At 40.7% G+C, this 17,119-nt stretch overlaps 1 protein-coding gene across 8 annotated transcripts in view; it reads left to right on the top strand.

Annotated features, from left to right (window-relative positions):
- Positions 1-17,119, top strand: part of ablim2 (actin binding LIM protein family, member 2) — a 105,815-nt gene that overhangs the window by 68,390 nt on the left and 20,306 nt on the right. For 4 of the 8 annotated variants that reach the window (XM_069721868.1, XM_069721865.1, XM_069721866.1 and 1 more), the window contains exons 7-14: positions 138-225; positions 1,484-1,542; positions 2,578-2,682; positions 5,381-5,458; positions 5,610-5,753; positions 10,314-10,431; positions 11,375-11,680; positions 16,231-16,338. In XM_069721868.1, coding sequence (XP_069577969.1) covers positions 138-225; positions 1,484-1,542; positions 2,578-2,682; positions 5,381-5,458; positions 5,610-5,753; positions 10,314-10,431; positions 11,375-11,680; positions 16,231-16,338 — 1,006 coding nt within the window. Of the gene's footprint in view, positions 1-137; positions 226-1,483; positions 1,543-2,577; positions 2,683-5,380; positions 5,459-5,609; positions 5,754-10,313; positions 10,432-11,374; positions 11,681-12,412; positions 12,485-16,230; positions 16,339-17,119 lie in introns of all 8 variants that reach the window. The other 4 variants (XM_069721873.1, XM_069721869.1, XM_069721872.1 and 1 more) reach the window with 4 other exon arrangements.

The following is a 17,119-nucleotide window of genomic DNA, read 5'->3' as shown; positions in this document are numbered from 1 at the left end:
CAAAAAGCCGGGTTATCTTTCCACCTCTGCTGTTTTGGATAGAATACCTCTTTTGCAATGCTCAGTTATCCTTCGACAGTTTTTCCTGAGTGAACCTGCTACATTCTTCTAACCTATTCTCATTTCTCGGTCTACAGGCTGGAGAGAAGCATTACCACCCTTCATGTGCCCGCTGTGCCCGCTGTGAGCAGATGTTTGGAGAGGGTGAAGAAATGTATCTGCAAGGTGAAAGCCGCCTTCGTATCTTTTATTTTAGCTTCAAACATTCAGAGCAGTTAGTGTAGCTCGTTCTGCCAAACCACAAAGCAGATGACACATGACAGTATATGTATTTGATAATAAGAAGCAGCAAATTTTCTACCAGTGACATCATTTTTTGATTTACTCTAATTTATTGATTTATTCTCTTCGCCCTTTTACTCCTTGTCCTGTTTCTATTTTATAAACCTACAATGCCTCATGGGTTCCTAATGAACTGGGTTGGCAGCTTGGTGGCTGAATCATACAACCATGTGTGCCTGAGTCACACTGAAACACTCAGAGATGTAATTTACTGCTGCTGCTGCGGCACCAGCTCAGTGGCAGTGCCTTGGGTGGCCAAGTTTCCTTCAACTTCTTACATTGAATTGACTTGTGACTTGATTTAGTGGTGAAAATAGCTCTCTTACTCCATAACCATAAAAGTTGCGACAATAGATGAGGAAATGAGTTATACATATACAGTATTTTATGGTCTTGACCGTTTCATTTAGAGGAAAAGAGAAACATTATTTTGAAAATATGTTCCTTTTTTTCTTTTTTTTCTTTTAGCTTCACCACAGTGGTAATTTTGGTTCACCTGCTTTTACTTATTTTATTTTTTTTTGCCAATGCCACAATGTAAATTTGTTTTTTTGCAGCAAAACAAATAAATACAGAAATAGTGGTTTGAGCTAGCTAATTGAGTAGATTTCAGAAAAAACAAAATAATTGTTATTTGTTTCCATATCGTACTAAATAACCAATTTGGAGAGTAATTTGTGTAACACTAAAAGTCCACAGTACAGCTCTGTTTGGCTGGAGGTAAAGCGCCTCTTTGAGCTAAATGCTTACTCAGCATGTTAACAGGTCTCACAGTGTTGACACTAACAATGTAATATGCTGTAAAGCAAGACATGTTTAACATGTTCACCACTATTTGAATTATGTGTTAGTAAGTTAACATTTGCTAATTTACAGTGAACACAAAGTACGACTCAGACTGATTACTTTTGTCGGTAAAATGGTGCTTAAAGGTGGTAAATGAAAAGTCAGGTTATGACCTTTATTATTTTATGTCTGAAAATATTTTCATAACACTCCATGGAGTAGTTTCAGATTTCAGTCTGGACCAGACTGTTGCAGACTAACTTTTATGACACTCCAGAGCTGAGAGCTGCGAACAACAACATTCAAAAACAGATGGAACATGTTACAGTTGCTGTGTTTTTCTCTGTGTCCTCAGGATCTTCTATCTGGCATCCTCCATGCAGACAAGCTGCTAAGCAGGAGGAGAGGAGTAAGGTGGGTGGAAGGCATACCTGAATAAAGAAGAGATAAATCTCTTGACTACTCCACAGAGGCCAGTTTGATGCTGATACATTGAATAGCTGGATGGGATGTGGGTTTTTGGTTTATAGACCTGTGCAAGGCGAGGTGCAAAGCTGTGATTATAACAGAGTTAAGTCGGTTCATTTATTGGTTCCTGGACTTCCTGTAATCTCGTGATGAGCCCAAAACACCCCTTAAAAACCTGTTGAGATTCTCCCAGACCCCTGGTTAGATAGCTTAATGATGTAGACCACTTTCTTGTGGACTTAAATGGTTAAGCAGGTCTATTGTTTGGTGCAGGAGAAGTCATGTACTGAAGTTTCTCACCAAAAAAAAGACACCTGCAATGACTGTGAGCTAAAACAGTATCGCTGTGGACCACAAAACCAAAACAATGATCTGAAACACAGTAAACAAGCTCAATGAAGCTCCATATATCTAAGTGCAACTGCAGACTAGAATTTAAAATGAAGTTCTGTGTAGTGATATGCTGACACATCACGTGTCCAATGACCACTGCAAAAAAATTAAATTGAAAAGTAATTGTAATCAAGACAATCTATTGTTCTTTGAATGGGAGTAGAGGTGCTCATGCTTAGAACTACAACAATTTTGGGCATTTTAATTCACCTTTTTAAACGTATAAAATAAATCAAATTTTTGTGGAATAAATTTTGTGTTATGTCCAAATAGCACCCTGTTATTACTGTCTGTGCACTTCGGTATTTACTGGTGCTAAATGTGTTATCAAGTTGGTTGTAGCAAGTTCTTTGGAAGAGACCTCAAGACCACAATACTATATAGTTGCTATGGAGAAGATGCAACTGACCAATCACAGTGAAACAGAGGCGGGGTTTAAATGACTTTAATGGATGGTTCAGCGCAAATAGAAAACATAATCTCTGTAATAGGAGTTTGCACAAAAATAATGTGTTCATAAATACAGTGGTAATAGCTCCTCATCAGCAGCAAAAAAAAAGTCATTTACGAAAGCTTCTTTGGTTTTAGCATTGCATCAGCAGCCCTGCCGCTCCCATCCTCCTTCATCATCCTCACCCCTCTCCCTCCCAGAAGCAGGTCCGGATACAGCTCGATGATGTCCCTGAGCGGCAGGTCGGTGCGCCTGTGCGTCCCTGCAACCCCCAAAATCCCACTCCACCCCCCCTCCCTCCACAATCATCTGCTGCATGGGTTGATCATAACTGTTTGACACCGTGTAGTGCTGTCGTCGCTTCATGTTTTGAGGCAGCCACACCCACTGGACATCGAATATAAAGACACAGTGCTGAGCGCCGTCTGATGTCTGCTGCGATGCAGGGCTGACATATGTGAGCGGTCAGTGACTGATGATGCTTATGATCAGTCTGCGCATGTGCACTGATGGGTTAATGAGCAAGTAGAGGTGGCTGATGTGGCAGTCGCTGTAGAGGGTAACGCTCACACAACTTGAACAGACAGAGTGGACATACCTGACGTTTCAAGATAATTCCGCAAGATGATGAAGCACAAACTGTAAAAACAACCATTGTTATCCTTCTTCAAACCTTTAATCACTCCTAAAAGGGAAAGTTCACTCTGTCTTTCAGTTTATGTGCTTTAACAACAATTGATTGATGCTGATCGGCATCACCAGCGAAGCCTAAATTATAGAGCCACTGTACTCTGTGTGTGGGATACACTACTCATGTGCTGTTTGAACGTAAAGAAATGAGAATGTCTTGTGTTGCTTGTGTTGAAAAAAAAAATTGAAAATCCAAAAATTATGAAAGACATCCAAGCAAAGCACATTCTTCTGTGAGATTTACAACATGTTGGTATCCCATGAGGATTCTTGAATGTTTAAAAATAATATTTAGCTATTCTATTGGATATAGTAATTGTGATGCAATCAAAGTAGGTAGTCAGATAACATATGACCACAAAATCCATCTAAGGAGGAGGTTGGGGTGGATGGATGGGTCAACAAAACATTAATTTGTTTATTTGCTATTTTAAACCCACAGTCAATGGCTGTATTTAACATCGTGTACCTCCGTTAGTACACTTGCATTTAGTCCACTTGTGTAGTTTCAACAGGGCAGAGTGGTCTCAAATAGCACACTGTCATTCTGTTCTTCCCATAATTAGAGGCAACATTTGAATGCATCACCTGCAACCATATCTGACATATGAATTTGGCGAACTTATCTAAATATGAATGTGTGTTCGTGCTCTCTCTTACATGCACACAATAAACAAACCGATGGCTTCTATCCAGCAGTATAGTGGTGCTTCGGGAAAAATAGCTTTGTGTGGACAAATTGTATTTGTATTGTTCTGAATTCTGCAACCGCAGCAGCTCAGCCGCTGCAATTAGAAAAAGGTTGGCGGTCTCTCCCGTTGCTGCGACACAGCCATGGTGGCCACCGCTGAGTATGGAAAGTGTCCATTGTTTAATCCTTAATTTGTCGACCATTTTGAGTGCACCATAATACACTGCATTTTTCCAAACTTGACAGTTGGAATGCAGTCAAAAATAATAACTGTAAGTATATAAGTATGTGATTTGAGACACAACAAATATTTATTTTAAAGGGATACATTTCCAACTTTCGACCTGCTTTGTATCATCACAATGTGGGTAGTGAATTAACCGCGTGATTATTATTGTAACTATTACAACAAATGACATCTAACCTTAATAAAGTACTTACTTTAGGTCCATCTACAATTTGAACCTCACCATGTTTTTGCATAAACCTAACCAGATATTTACCACAGCCTTGTTACACTGTAAATGGGTTAGTTATTTACTTTTAACCTTTTAATAGTTTATCTGCCGCCCACTGCCTGCTGCCTCCTTTGACTCGTATCACAGGGTAGAGATAAATCATAATATAGTTGTTTAGGTTGGAGGACTTACAGTATACTGAGTGTGCAGGTCATTCTCATCATACATGTAAAGAGAGTTCCAGCACTCTGTCATGACCAGTGTTTGTTATTAGTCTCCTCCAGTTCTGACCTTTTCACCACGACAAAAAGTCAATAAGAAGTGACTTCCACCTACTGAGTGTCTTTAAATTGAACTCTATAGAACTCTCAATAATTTATATTTGGTGCATTTTATTTCACATCTAAACTCCCTTTGAATTTAACACAGAAAACAGATATCAAAGTAATCATCTAATTCTCTGAAAGAAAGATGAAGATATAGTTTAAGTCTAGAGTCTGAGGGTAATTTCAATGGAATTAGTTATTAGTTTGTGATTAGTTTGGATTCTTTTTAGAAGTAATATAACCCTTGCCAGGTGTAGAATTTGAAAATGCTTTTATTTGTTTTATATCACTGCAAATGTAATCTCTGTTGTTTTTTTTTTGTTGGTGGGACACAATAAGCTACTTTTAGGAAGTCACCTTTGGCTCTGGGAAATTGTGATGGGTGTTTTTCACTGTTTCGACACTATAGATAAATCAATGAATAAAAAGAAACAAAAATCATGAAAGAATTCATACATTAATAATATATTATTCTGTCGTTGCTGCAGTAACAGGTTGAAAATGCATCCACTATTGTGATAACTGTAGGATTCATGTGCTTCAATGACGAGTGTACATGCATCTTTGAGGAAAGGCTAATGTGTTTGTCTAAAGGAAAAGCACAGGGCAGTTTTTAATAAAAACGGTAAAATATCGTAATCTACATCTTACGAAGCATGAGCTTTAATGGATGACAATAAATATATGTGGCATCGTTGGATGGCCACCATTCTCAGCCTCCCATCATCCAGTCTCTTTAAACAATATATTGATTCATTTGCTGTGTGTGTTCCAGGCGACCCGGACTTCATCTGAGAGCATCACTTCAGTCCCAGCATCCAGCGCCTCAGGCTCTCCCAGCAGAGTCATCTACGTAAGGAGTGCACCACCTCTGCTCACCACCAGTGGGCAGTAGCTGAATGTATACAACGTATACAAATGACATGTAGTGGTTATTTTATACATCTGAACTGAAGAGAACATGTGATGGATAAATAACAGTTTTGTCTTCTCTTTGCTGCCAGGCCAAACTAGGAGAAGAAATGCTGGACTACAAGGACCTGGCAGCCCTTCCAAAGACCAAGGCCATCTACAACATAGACCGGCCTGACATGCTGTCCTACTCTCCCTACATCAGCTACCCATCTGAGGAGAGACACTACGGAGAGGTATAGCAGCCTGTCTCAGCTGTCTTTCTTTAACTTTATATTTCTCTAATCCAGTGGAGGAAATTAACTCCCTTTACTCTCATTCTGTATCTATATGATATAGCTATCATCAGCCCCTTTTACATTCCAGAGGGAAATTTAATATAAAGTTGATGTATACTGTAGTAAATTAAGGGTACTCAGTTTTACAGCATGAGGTGCCATGAAAAAAGGTCAGAGACTGTTCCTGTCGCACCCTTTATCAATATCAGCACCTGTTTTGCAGGCGTTTTTGTGACCACTGTGCACATTTGCAATTTCACTGTGGAGAGCACACATTTAATTTTGTGTCAAATTCCAGAAATTGGCAACGAAGACCGTTTGAATGCTTCAGAAAGCCTAGAGCACTGAAGCATTAAACTGGGAGAGGTGCTTTGAATGCCATTTTTTAAATTTTTTTAATTTTTTTTATTAATTTGTTTTACATAAACTTCCATTTTATGATAAAAAAAAAATTTGGATGAAGGTCCTCTAAATTTCTTTATTGAAAGAATTGACACTGGCCTGGGCAGCAAACAAGTTTTTACAGATAAAAAGCAAACTACGTTATGTAATGGTAATATACAGTACCTTTGGTGTTTCTGTAACAGATATTATTTGTCAAGTTTTGTTTTGCTTCTTAGAATATGTACAGCCTCTATTCTAATTTGACTTAACAGTATGTGGGGGAAACTGGTGTGATCAATTAAATAATGATTTTCTTTGAGTAGAGTTAATTTGTTTTTCAGGGTTCACTACTTTTCTGTACACACCAATGACAGAACAGAATTTGAATTAGCAAACCTCCTTTTCCAGCTTCTCCCTTGTCATGTTCTGTTTTTTTTTGTTTGTTTTGTTTTTTCATTTTTCATCTTGCGTCATCCTCCCTCACTCTGTACTAAGTTCATTCCTCAGCGCTATGCTTGCTTGTCTCTCACCAGCTCATCCATTCCTCTGCAGTGCTGTCACAGTCTGACCGCCCTGAGCATGTAAACTGAACTGTGTACTTTAGACACTCTTCATTAATTTCATCCACCCTTCAGGAATGTCCTCACAGTGGACATTACATTACATTTCATTTCATTTAGCTGACGCTTTTATCCAAAGCGACTTACAATAAGTGCATTTCAACCATGAGGGTACAAAACCCAGAACAACAAGAATCAAGAAAATACAGTTTCTTCAAGAAAGCCAAACTACAAAGTGCTATCAGTAAGTGCCATTTTAAGTGCTACTAAGGTTCTACTGTTCAAGGTAAAGTCGGAAGAGGTGTGTTTTTAGTTTGCGGCAGAAGATGTACAGAGTTTCCGCTGTCCTGATGTCGGTGGGGAGCTCATTCCACCATTTAGGAGCCAGGACAGCAAACAGTCGTGATTTTGTAGAGTGTTTAGCTCAGTGAGGAGCAACAAGCTGATTGGTAGAAGCAGAGTGGAGGGAGCGGGCTGGGATGTAGGGTTTGACCATGTCCTGGATGTAGACTGGACCTGATCTGTTCACAGCACGGTACGCAAGTACCAATGTTTTGAAACGGATGCGGGCAGCTACTGGTAACCAGTGAAGGGAGCGGAGGAGCGGAGTAGTATGAGTGAATTTAGGAGGTTAAAGACCAGTCGAGCTGTGGCATTCTGGATGAGCTGCAGAGGTCGGATGGCGCTAACAGGTAGACCTGCCAGGAGGGAGTTACAGTAGTCCAGACGTGAGATGACCAGATCCTGGACCAGAGCCTGGACCAAAACCTGGACCAGAACCTGCGCCGCCTTCTGAGTGAGAAGAGGATGTATTCTCCTGATGTTGTGCAGCATGTATCTACAGGAACGCGTCGTTGCAGCGATGTTGGCAGAAAGAGAGACTTGACTGTCGAGTGTCACGCCGAGGTTCCTAACAGTCAGGGTCGGGGATAACACAGAGTTGTCCAAGGTAGTCGTCAGGTTGAGGGTGGGAGAGTCTTTCCCCGGAAGGAAGAGCAGTTCGGTCTTGTCGAGGTTGATTTTCAGGTGGTGTGAGGACATCCACTGAGATGTCAGTCAGACAGGCAGAGATTCATGCTGCTACCTGTGTTTCAGATCGGGGAAAAGAGAGGATCAGTTGGGCGTCATCAGCATAGCTGTGGTAGGAAAAGCCATGCGAGTGAATGACAGAGCCGAGAGAGTCGGTGTACAGAGAGAAGAGGAGGGGACCCATGATGGAGCCTTGAGGGACACCAGTAGTGAGAGGACAAGGTTCAGACACCAATCCTCTCCAAGTTACCCGGTAGGTGAGGTCGTTGAGGTAGGATGAGAACAGGGAGAGAGCAGAGCCTGAGACACCGAGGTCCCGCAGGGAGGAAATAAGGATCTGGTGGTTCACTGTGTCAAATGCAGCAGAAGGTCTAGAAGGATCAGGACAGAGGAGAGAGAGAGGCTGCTCTAGCAGTGTGAAGCTGCTCAGAGGCAGCAAGGAGGGCAGTCTCTGTTGAGTGGCCTGCCTTGAAAACAGACTGGTGAGGGTCAAGAAGGTTATTATGGTGGAGATAGGAGGAGAGTTGGTTAAAGATAGCTCGTTTGAGAGTTTTGGAAAGAAAGGGAAGAAGAGAGACAGGTCTGTAGTTGTTTACATCAGGCGGGTTGAGGGTGAGTTTCTTCAGGAGAGGGTTCACTCTTGCCTCCTTCAGAGAGTTCGGAAAGCAGCCAGTTGACAAAGAAGTGTTGATGAGATGGGTGAGAAAAGGACATGGAATGATCATTCACAGTGCTGGATGGTTAACTCATACCCTCACATATGAGTTCGTCCTAATCACTGGCTTTCTCCCCGTCTTCATTTGCAGTCCCCCCAGCTGCTTTCTCCTACTCCTACTGAGGTAGTATGATGCACTGTGTCTCACTGTGGATGTCATACACTCCTCACTATAACATGTCTTCCTGTGTGTGTTCCCGTGTGTGTCTGTGTGTCTGGGCACAAACAAGCTGCATTACTATTAATATTACTTGGCTTTTTTAGGGGAATAAAAAGCTTTGAAATGTTTGATATTGTATGGTTTAATAGTTCATACAGATGATATGATCATATACTCAAGGAATAGATCTGGATTATTTTAACTTGGGTCTCATTCATAGTTTTGGCCATCATTTCTGTCAGATATGATACCATTACACTTACCAAAGAAATAGCAAAAATCTAGGAACATGATGACATTCCTCCAACAAAGCCCAGGGCGAGAAACATGACCAGGTTAACAGCCAGATGATCTAAATAACTTTATTTGGAGGCATAACCCAGAATAAAAGTACACGCCAAATGTCAATTAAAGTCCCTCTTTGCATAGAAAAATGGATTGTGCACATAATCGCAGTACACCACAGTAGGTCAACATTAAACCAAAGATGGATTATGAGATAATTGAAATAATATTACTAATAGGAATGATGGCCAAAACCCGTCACGTAAGTGAATTATTATTTTCATGCAAATGTAAAAATAAATCCTATATTTTTTTCCTTTAATATAGTTTATGCCAATTACTCCTGTGAATTCCAAGTACAGACTGTTGAACAAATGAAACCAAAATAACCCGAATGCATAAATACTAGAGGCAGGTGAATGCAAATTGGAAAAAACTGACTGTTAAAATAATCAGAATTCGCCAAACTAGATTCAGCAGAATAGCCTTAAAACTTCCGTCTAAGTATAGTAATAAGACCTTTTGTCATTATTAAGCAACATTTTCAATCAAAAAGTTGTGAAAAATGAGTTTTGATGTTGAGAAGTGACTTTAAAAGCCCACTGCTGATTGTATATCACGGATTTGGAACATGTCTTTTTCCATTGATTTTCAAATGGCACATACTTAATATTAAAGTCACTTCAAAAACCTTCAAAACTGTTTTTCTCCATTGGTTGCGCCATGTTTTGAATCAGTAAGATTTGCTCTTGGACAAAGCAACAAGCATATTTATATTGTATTTACTGTTGTTTTATTTTATTTGTATATACTGTACATTTTTGTAATAATTTTTTAATGACATATATTTTATTCTGTCATTTTTTTTTTATTGTTTTGACCCTGTATCCTCCTAATCCATGCTGCTGTTAACAGTTGCTGTTAAAAAAATTGCCCCTTGAGGGTTTAGTAAAGTCTGTCTGTCTATCTATCTATCTATCTATCTATCTATCTATCTATCTATCTATCTATCTATCTATCTATCTATCTATCTATCTATCTATCTATCTATCTCTCTCTCTCTCTCTCTCTCCTCTCTCTCTCTCTCGCTCTCTCTCTCTCTCTCTCTCTCTCTCTCTCTCTCTCTCTCTCTCTCTCTCTCTCTCTATCTATCTATCTATCTATCTATCTATCTATCTATCTATCTATCTATCTATCTATCTATCTATCTATCCATTTCTCATGAAACTGGTGTTATCTTTGTGTCTTCTGAGATCCTTTATGTGCCTCATTAAGAATATGTCAGAGATGGAGTCTAGCCTACATTCCTGTCTGATATTGTAATAAAGGACTGAATTAGAAGAATGCTGACTTTCTATTTGATCTTTATGTGTTTGTGTATCCAGGGTGATGGGGAGAAGTCACCCCGTCAGCGGAGGCCCTCCAGTCCCAGCTCCAACAGCTCCCTGGGGGGCTACGGACGATACACCCCATCCCGTTCACCCCCCAACTACAGCCGACCAGGTATCAGCCAGACTCCACAATTCATATCCTACTTTTGCCCTGAACATTTTTATTGAATTTGTGAAAGGATAATATTACCTACAAATGATGTTCCATTACATGGGTACTCTTTGCTGCTGACATTATTCCTTCTCAGTGACTAATAGGGAACAAGACGGTGGGGAAAATGGAGCACTGTGCTATTCAGGAGAAAACATCTGCTGCAAACCTCCCAAATGATTAATGATTCATCACTTCCCTATATTTTGAAAAGATTCCCCACTGGTCACCATACAAACCACAAATTGAATGACATTCTCCTCCCTGGAGATACAATTTTGCAACCCATTTATTACACTGTCATCCCATTAGATGACCTGACATCTCCTGGTAGATAGTGGGACATCACTGCTTAACAAGAAACAAAGTCGAATTCACGGTGATGAATTGTAGTATTGTTAAATGGAGTGTGAAACAATCCAAGCATTTTAAAGACATTTAAAATGTATTTTTCTGGCTAACAATTTGCCGTTATTTGGAGTATATATTAAAAAAGAAAACGACAGCTAAACTTAATCTCATTTTTGATAATATAATGCAACTTTGGCCAGGCTCTTGAATAAAATTCAACAATGTAAAAATATTCCATAACAAGTAAAATAACTGCTTCCATTGTATGAAATTAAAATACTCAAGTATAGAACAAGTACCTCAAATTTGCAGGGGACAGTCCTACAACAAGGTCTACACTTGTTCACACCCATAATTTCACAGTGGATCATTAAGATCAATATTTAAGGCATCACTGTATGCAGTCGACCTTTTAAAACGATCCAAATTTACTTCCACGGATTTATTCTATTCCCCCTTTTTATGCCAATTTGCAAAAAGATTTTAGGCAACTAAAAAACTCAAAACCTTCATAATTTCATCCATGTCTCCTATGATCTGATTGGACATCCAGGACCAGAGGTATACCTTGGCGGTCGATACAGCAGCCAAGCCCGTGATTCCAGTTCTCTCACTTTGCCCCCAACCCTCATGGGGGGTGTGAAGTACCCCTCCACCTGGGCCAGTGACTCGTCCTCCCTCCCTGTGTACAATTCTGGTGGGGCTGAAGGGACTGGTGGTGGTGGTGGTGGTGGTGGTGGTAGCGGCGGCGGCATGTACTCACCCACACCAACAGGTGTCAGTGCAGGCTTGTCTTTACAGCTAAACCCCACCACCCTGGCCATGCTGCAGCAGCACAACTACATCCCTTACTTCAGAGGTATCAATGCACGCTTTGGACCAAGACTTGGTCCAATACAGACTATGGACAAGTTGCTGGAATCATTGCTGATGTTTAACCTCAGAAAAATCAGCCTTAAACTGTTTCAAGAACTACCAAAAAGCTCAAATTTGAAAGGCTATTCAAAGTGTCCCAAAAATAGGGCTGCCAAGGTGTTCCCTAGGCAGAGGGATGCCATGGCAACCATGAATTTTGGATCAAAAACATCAATCTTTATTTCTTGAAAACATGTAGCAACACGGTTTTCAGTCCAGCAGCAACAAGCCAGTCCACTGTCTATTTGACTGAGATCAAAGGTCCTACAGAATGGAGTGCTGTGATACAAACACGAAATTGACCTCACTTGGCATGGGCTGTGGTTAAACACCAAATTAAACGTGTTGGAAAATCTCACTCTGGGTCTTTGGGTCTCTCTGGGTTCCCCATAGACTCATGAGCCGTAATGGGAAACAGAACGTCAGTCCTTGTGTGCGCTGCATACTGTCTATAACCTCTGTTTGATCACTCGTGAAGGTCTATTTTCATTTAGTCTTCAACTAAAGCCATGCAACTGCTAATGCTATTCACGATATCACACATTCCTGAAGTCAACATCACAAACCGGATCTATACACATTCCCCTTGCACGCTGTAAGCCCCGCCAAAAGGCTTGTCCAACCAGCTCCCTTTGCTTCATCTTCTCCCCATTCCCTGATCTCCCTCACCCCTCAGGGTTCAAACAGGACCCTGTACCTGACCCTAAAGCTAGGACATCCCTGCATCTCAGTTTACCTCCTCCTAACGGTAAAGACCACAGCAGTTTTACTCTTTTCTGTGTCTCCCCTTCCCCTAGTGGAATGGTTAGCAGGTTTTGTGATGTTGTTGTCCGGTATCGTGGTGTTGTTGGGTTTCATGGGGTGCATCAAGGTACATTCGTAGGACCACTAAGTTTTCCCATTCTGCTTGCCCTGTTCACTTGTGTCTGTGGGCGTGGATGTTGTTGTGCATGGTTTAACTTGTTGTAGACTTGAGTGTGACCCTGAAACATTTGGCATTTTCTTTTAAAAGGAAGGTTAAGGGGTGATTTTATGCTTGCGCTTGTTTTTTTTCCAATTGTTGACCCAATTGTTTGCCTGCCACTGACCTCTTATCTACCCTGTTATTTTCCCTGACTGATCCCTTGTTCAGTGTCACTTGTCAGACTTTATCCTTTGGTGTTCATCCGCCTTTATGCTCAATATGAATTTGGAAGGGACGGCCGGTGTTGTGTTCTGATGACTGATAAAAAAAGGTGCAGTAAAGACAGTTGGGTGAGAAGCATTTGTTAAACCTACTGTCTTTAACAAAAATGAATAATGCCAAGTAAGTACAGAACATTTTGGTCAAAATTTCAGTGAAAGCATTTCTGGTATTTAAGCCATGTGCAAATGTTATCAGTCTGTTAAGCGCTGTTAAGAAAATGCCATGACATAGTTTAAAGGAAACTACAGTTCATTCCTACTTGCGTTCCAAGTCCAAACCTGCTGCCATCAGTTCAGTAATTAAAATGTAAAATCTAATCTTAATTCCATTAAGAGTTAAACAAAAATTGCCCAAAAACGTGATGAACTTTCAGACTATCAGGTCAGTAAAATGTATTTGGAAAAGAAAATGAAGTTAGATAGTTAAATTATCTCCCGAACTGCTTGTTATAAACATCCATCAGTGTTCACCACTTGACTTCCTGCTTCCATCAGGTCCTACTGTATCTCCTCTAGTTAGGAACTTCAGCATTCGGCCTCCTGGTAAAGTGATCAATTTAATTTAATTTAGTTAAACTGCAGGCTTGTTAGCTAGTTAAAACTTGTGTGACTGTCAACTTGTGTTTGTTGCCTCATTATACATTTAGTGATTTTGTCCCATTCCATAAGCTTATCCTTTACTGTCATTGCCGACACATGGCTCTATTTTTCCTTAGACTTTGTTCTTGTGTTGTATTTGTCTGTTGCACAGAGGGCAATTTGAGGCTGGTTGCCAGGTGTAGTGGAGCCTAGAGATTCTTGTTTGTATTTATGCAACAGGTTCATGTTTTAATGAGCTATCAGGTTTCCTCACAGACATTACTGTGTGTACTTACTGTAAGCAACACTCTGGTTGTTCAGATCTTTTGGCCAATGATGGAGGTTGAAGAAGAGTTGAGAAAGGGCCTTCCAAGGATGAATAATGCATGCTTATGTTTTCATCCCCCTAAATCCTTGTTAATGGTCCCAAAACCATCCCTTAAATCCTGTTGTTGTGCTATTGGTTTTTGATTAATGAATGGTTTCACCGTTGTGTAATCTGCTCAGATAAATGGTAATGCATCTCCTCCCGAACTCCCTTAGCCTCCTGTCTTAGCTCCAGATGTTTGTATGGAAGATCTGGCCTACATTTAGACCTGCACTAACAGTACTCTGGTGTGTATGTGTGTTTATGGGCATGTGTGTGTGACAGTGAACGAGATCACTCCGACTTGCACGGCACTGCTGTGCGTGTCAGTGATCTCATCCACTTGCATCCAGATCGCTGCCGATGATCCCTCTCTGTCTGAGGGGAGAAGAGTGTGTTTTATCAGCTAACACTCTCTCTCGTGCACACACACACACCCTCGGTCTGTCTCGCTCTGTTTCTTCCTCAAAGCTCTGAATGTAGAGCGTTTATAAGTTTTGGCATCGAGGGTGTCAATGACTCCATCACCCAGCCTGCCTGTGATGCAACACAACGGAGTGAACCCTGCATTTGATCATAGACACACAACACACACATACATGCAGTCAGCAAAATTGGCCTTTATGCTACATTCTTACACTTAATACTTAGAAAACAGACATGCAAATGTACAGATAAGATGCAAGTCGTAAGGCAACGTCAACAGTTAGATTTAAACCAATATAGTAATCCTCAGAGATATGCTCATAAGTGATGAGAGCAAAGTCTTCGAGATCATCCATCCCCCCTCAGGTAAATCATCGTTGTTTGTGCTGGTGCTAATGCGAACAAGTTCGGTGTTAAAAACACTTGAAAGAATTTGTCCCTAAAGTTAAATTGGAAATAAGTGTAGAGTACAGTTTTTGGGGGAATCCTTTATAATTCAAATGAGGAGCTCTGTTTTCAGGAATGGTGTAGGACTGAAAACTGGCTCAGTTTGAAGGACTCTGCAAGTTCCAAATAAATCACATCAGTGGCTTTCATTAATGACTTCAACAGAGTCAATGTGCTATTGTTACTGGAAAGCAGTTCCCCTCGTCCTGTGCAGGGTTGTGAGGGACTGAAGCCTATCCCGACACAGGGCACATCATGTACAGATCAGAGGTCTGATACATGAAGTCAACCCCTTACAGTCACAATGACACTGACAGCAACTCTTCATAGAAAGACCCCATAGTGTCAGTGGGATCGAGAACCTTCTTGATATTTCAGGGAGTGCCTACTACCTGTCATTGTTTGTACAAGTATTTGAAAATTTGTCAAAGTAGCCTGTGGTACTGTTAATCTCATCAGACTATAAGCTCTGATGTTGTCTGGAACACTTTGACTCTTGATATATTAGAGATCTGTCTTGAAGCACAAGGTAAAAAGCTCTCTTCATCTTGACAAGTTTTTAGACTTTTTGTGTTTTAAGCAGAAATTGTCAGAAAAGTTACCACATGAATAGGTGGTGCCATTGCAGTTGCAGGATGTCACTTTCTAATCTTTCAATGGCTGCTCATTGCATTATTGTGATTGTATAGTCCCAAGTACTAACATTAAATTCCAAAAGCTGACTGCACTGGCCCTACCCATTCATGTTACCAGCGGTGTGTCACACAGCTAAGACCAGCATCTCCAAGTCTCAGACCTTGTTTGGGATCCCAAAGCATGGGTGTCTCAATGCAGATGAATGGTAACATCTCCCTCAAAGGTTTTAGTGGAGGCTTGACGGTTAGCAAAGAGCATGGCTACGTTTACCTAAAGCCCTAATCTAAAAACCATAAGCCATAAACAAGAACAGAGATAAAAGTGGCTGAGCGAGCTTTTGTGAAAGATTGCTGATTTCAATTCTTTGTAGTACCCTCCTTCTTTCTGCTGCTTTGCAATGAGAGGAGCAACAGTAGGTGGTGCAGGCACTTAGCATGTCTTCCGGTGAAGCTCACCTTAGTGGTCTCCGAGCAACATGGCAGTCCGGAGCACGGGACAGGGGAAAAGACATTTGTACTAAAGTGTACTAAATGGGAAAAGACATTTGTACTAAAGTTTTCTGCAGGGTGTTTTTTTGCATTTCATCACTTGATCGGTATGTAGACTGAAAAGACATTCTACCGAAACTTTAGTGAATTTATTCAGAATATAGTTTCAGTAAACTTTCCACGGAAACAGTAAATGGCTGGGTTATCAAGTCACTGGCGTAAATATTATAATTGCATCTTCATTTTTTTTGCTTTATACTTACCATAATGCTGCCTTTTTGCCCCCAACACCCTTTGTTTTCTCCCAATCCCTTTCCCATTTGCCTTTCTTATCCAATGCGCACCAACCTCCGTCGTCAAACCAAGGTAGTGAAAGTGGTCGGAGTACCCCCAGCTTATCCACCTATTCTGATGGCAAATCTCCCTCATCTACTTCTACATACGTGGCTGCTCCGAGGCATTTCCACATACCAGGTAGGCCATAACCGCACCGCTTGGCTCGCAACTCAGCTCCGAATTTTCTCTACATCTTTACACGTTCTATAGACTTGGCTGTCGTAACTGAGGTGATTTACAAGGTAAGCTATTAGGTCATAATCAAACAACAATCAAACTTTCCATATATAAGTTGTGCCAACTTCTTGAGGAAATTAAATGTTGCAGTAATGATTTCATATTAAGGTGTAATTCGGTTTAATTCAATTCATTATTTATATAGCGCCAAATCACAACACAGGTTATTTCATGGCACTTAACACATTTAAAGTCCTTACAGCAGAATGTTACAATAGTATACCGACTAGTACATTAGCACTGAGCTGAAAAGCACTGTTTTACTCACTTTTACTGTGGTTGAAAGTTTGAAGTCTGTTGCACCTTCAACCCACCTAACAGTGGCGGTCAGTTTACTGCCCACACTGTAGTTCTCCATCACCGCAACAAGGTTTAAACTTAAACTCCTGGAGGTCAGCTACTGCAATAGTCTGGATGGTCTTAAGATGATTTGTGTTTTTAAAGAAAACTAGTCTTAACCAGACCTCTTTCTTTCAGGGTAAATGCATAAAGTATTGCCAAGCATTGACCGGAGTGGGCTCGTCATTACCAAAATGATTACACTGGGCTTCACACAAGAACACTTTTATATTCTATGCTCAAGCTATTCATTTTTGCTGTGACGCTTGTTCGTACGAGTGTTCCAGGTCCGCTTTAGCAAATGGATCGTACACGGCTAATTCAGCTTTTTGGAAGCCACCTG

This window comes from Brachyistius frenatus, unplaced genomic scaffold (assembly GCF_029030835.1).
Source record: "Brachyistius frenatus isolate BFR_SWC_R1_liver_20210118 unplaced genomic scaffold, ASM2903083v1 Contig_275, whole genome shotgun sequence".
Classification (NCBI taxonomy): Eukaryota; Metazoa; Chordata; class Actinopteri; family Embiotocidae; genus Brachyistius; species Brachyistius frenatus.
Note: the sequence above shows the minus strand (reverse complement) of the source record. Positions and strands in the feature narration are given on the sequence as shown.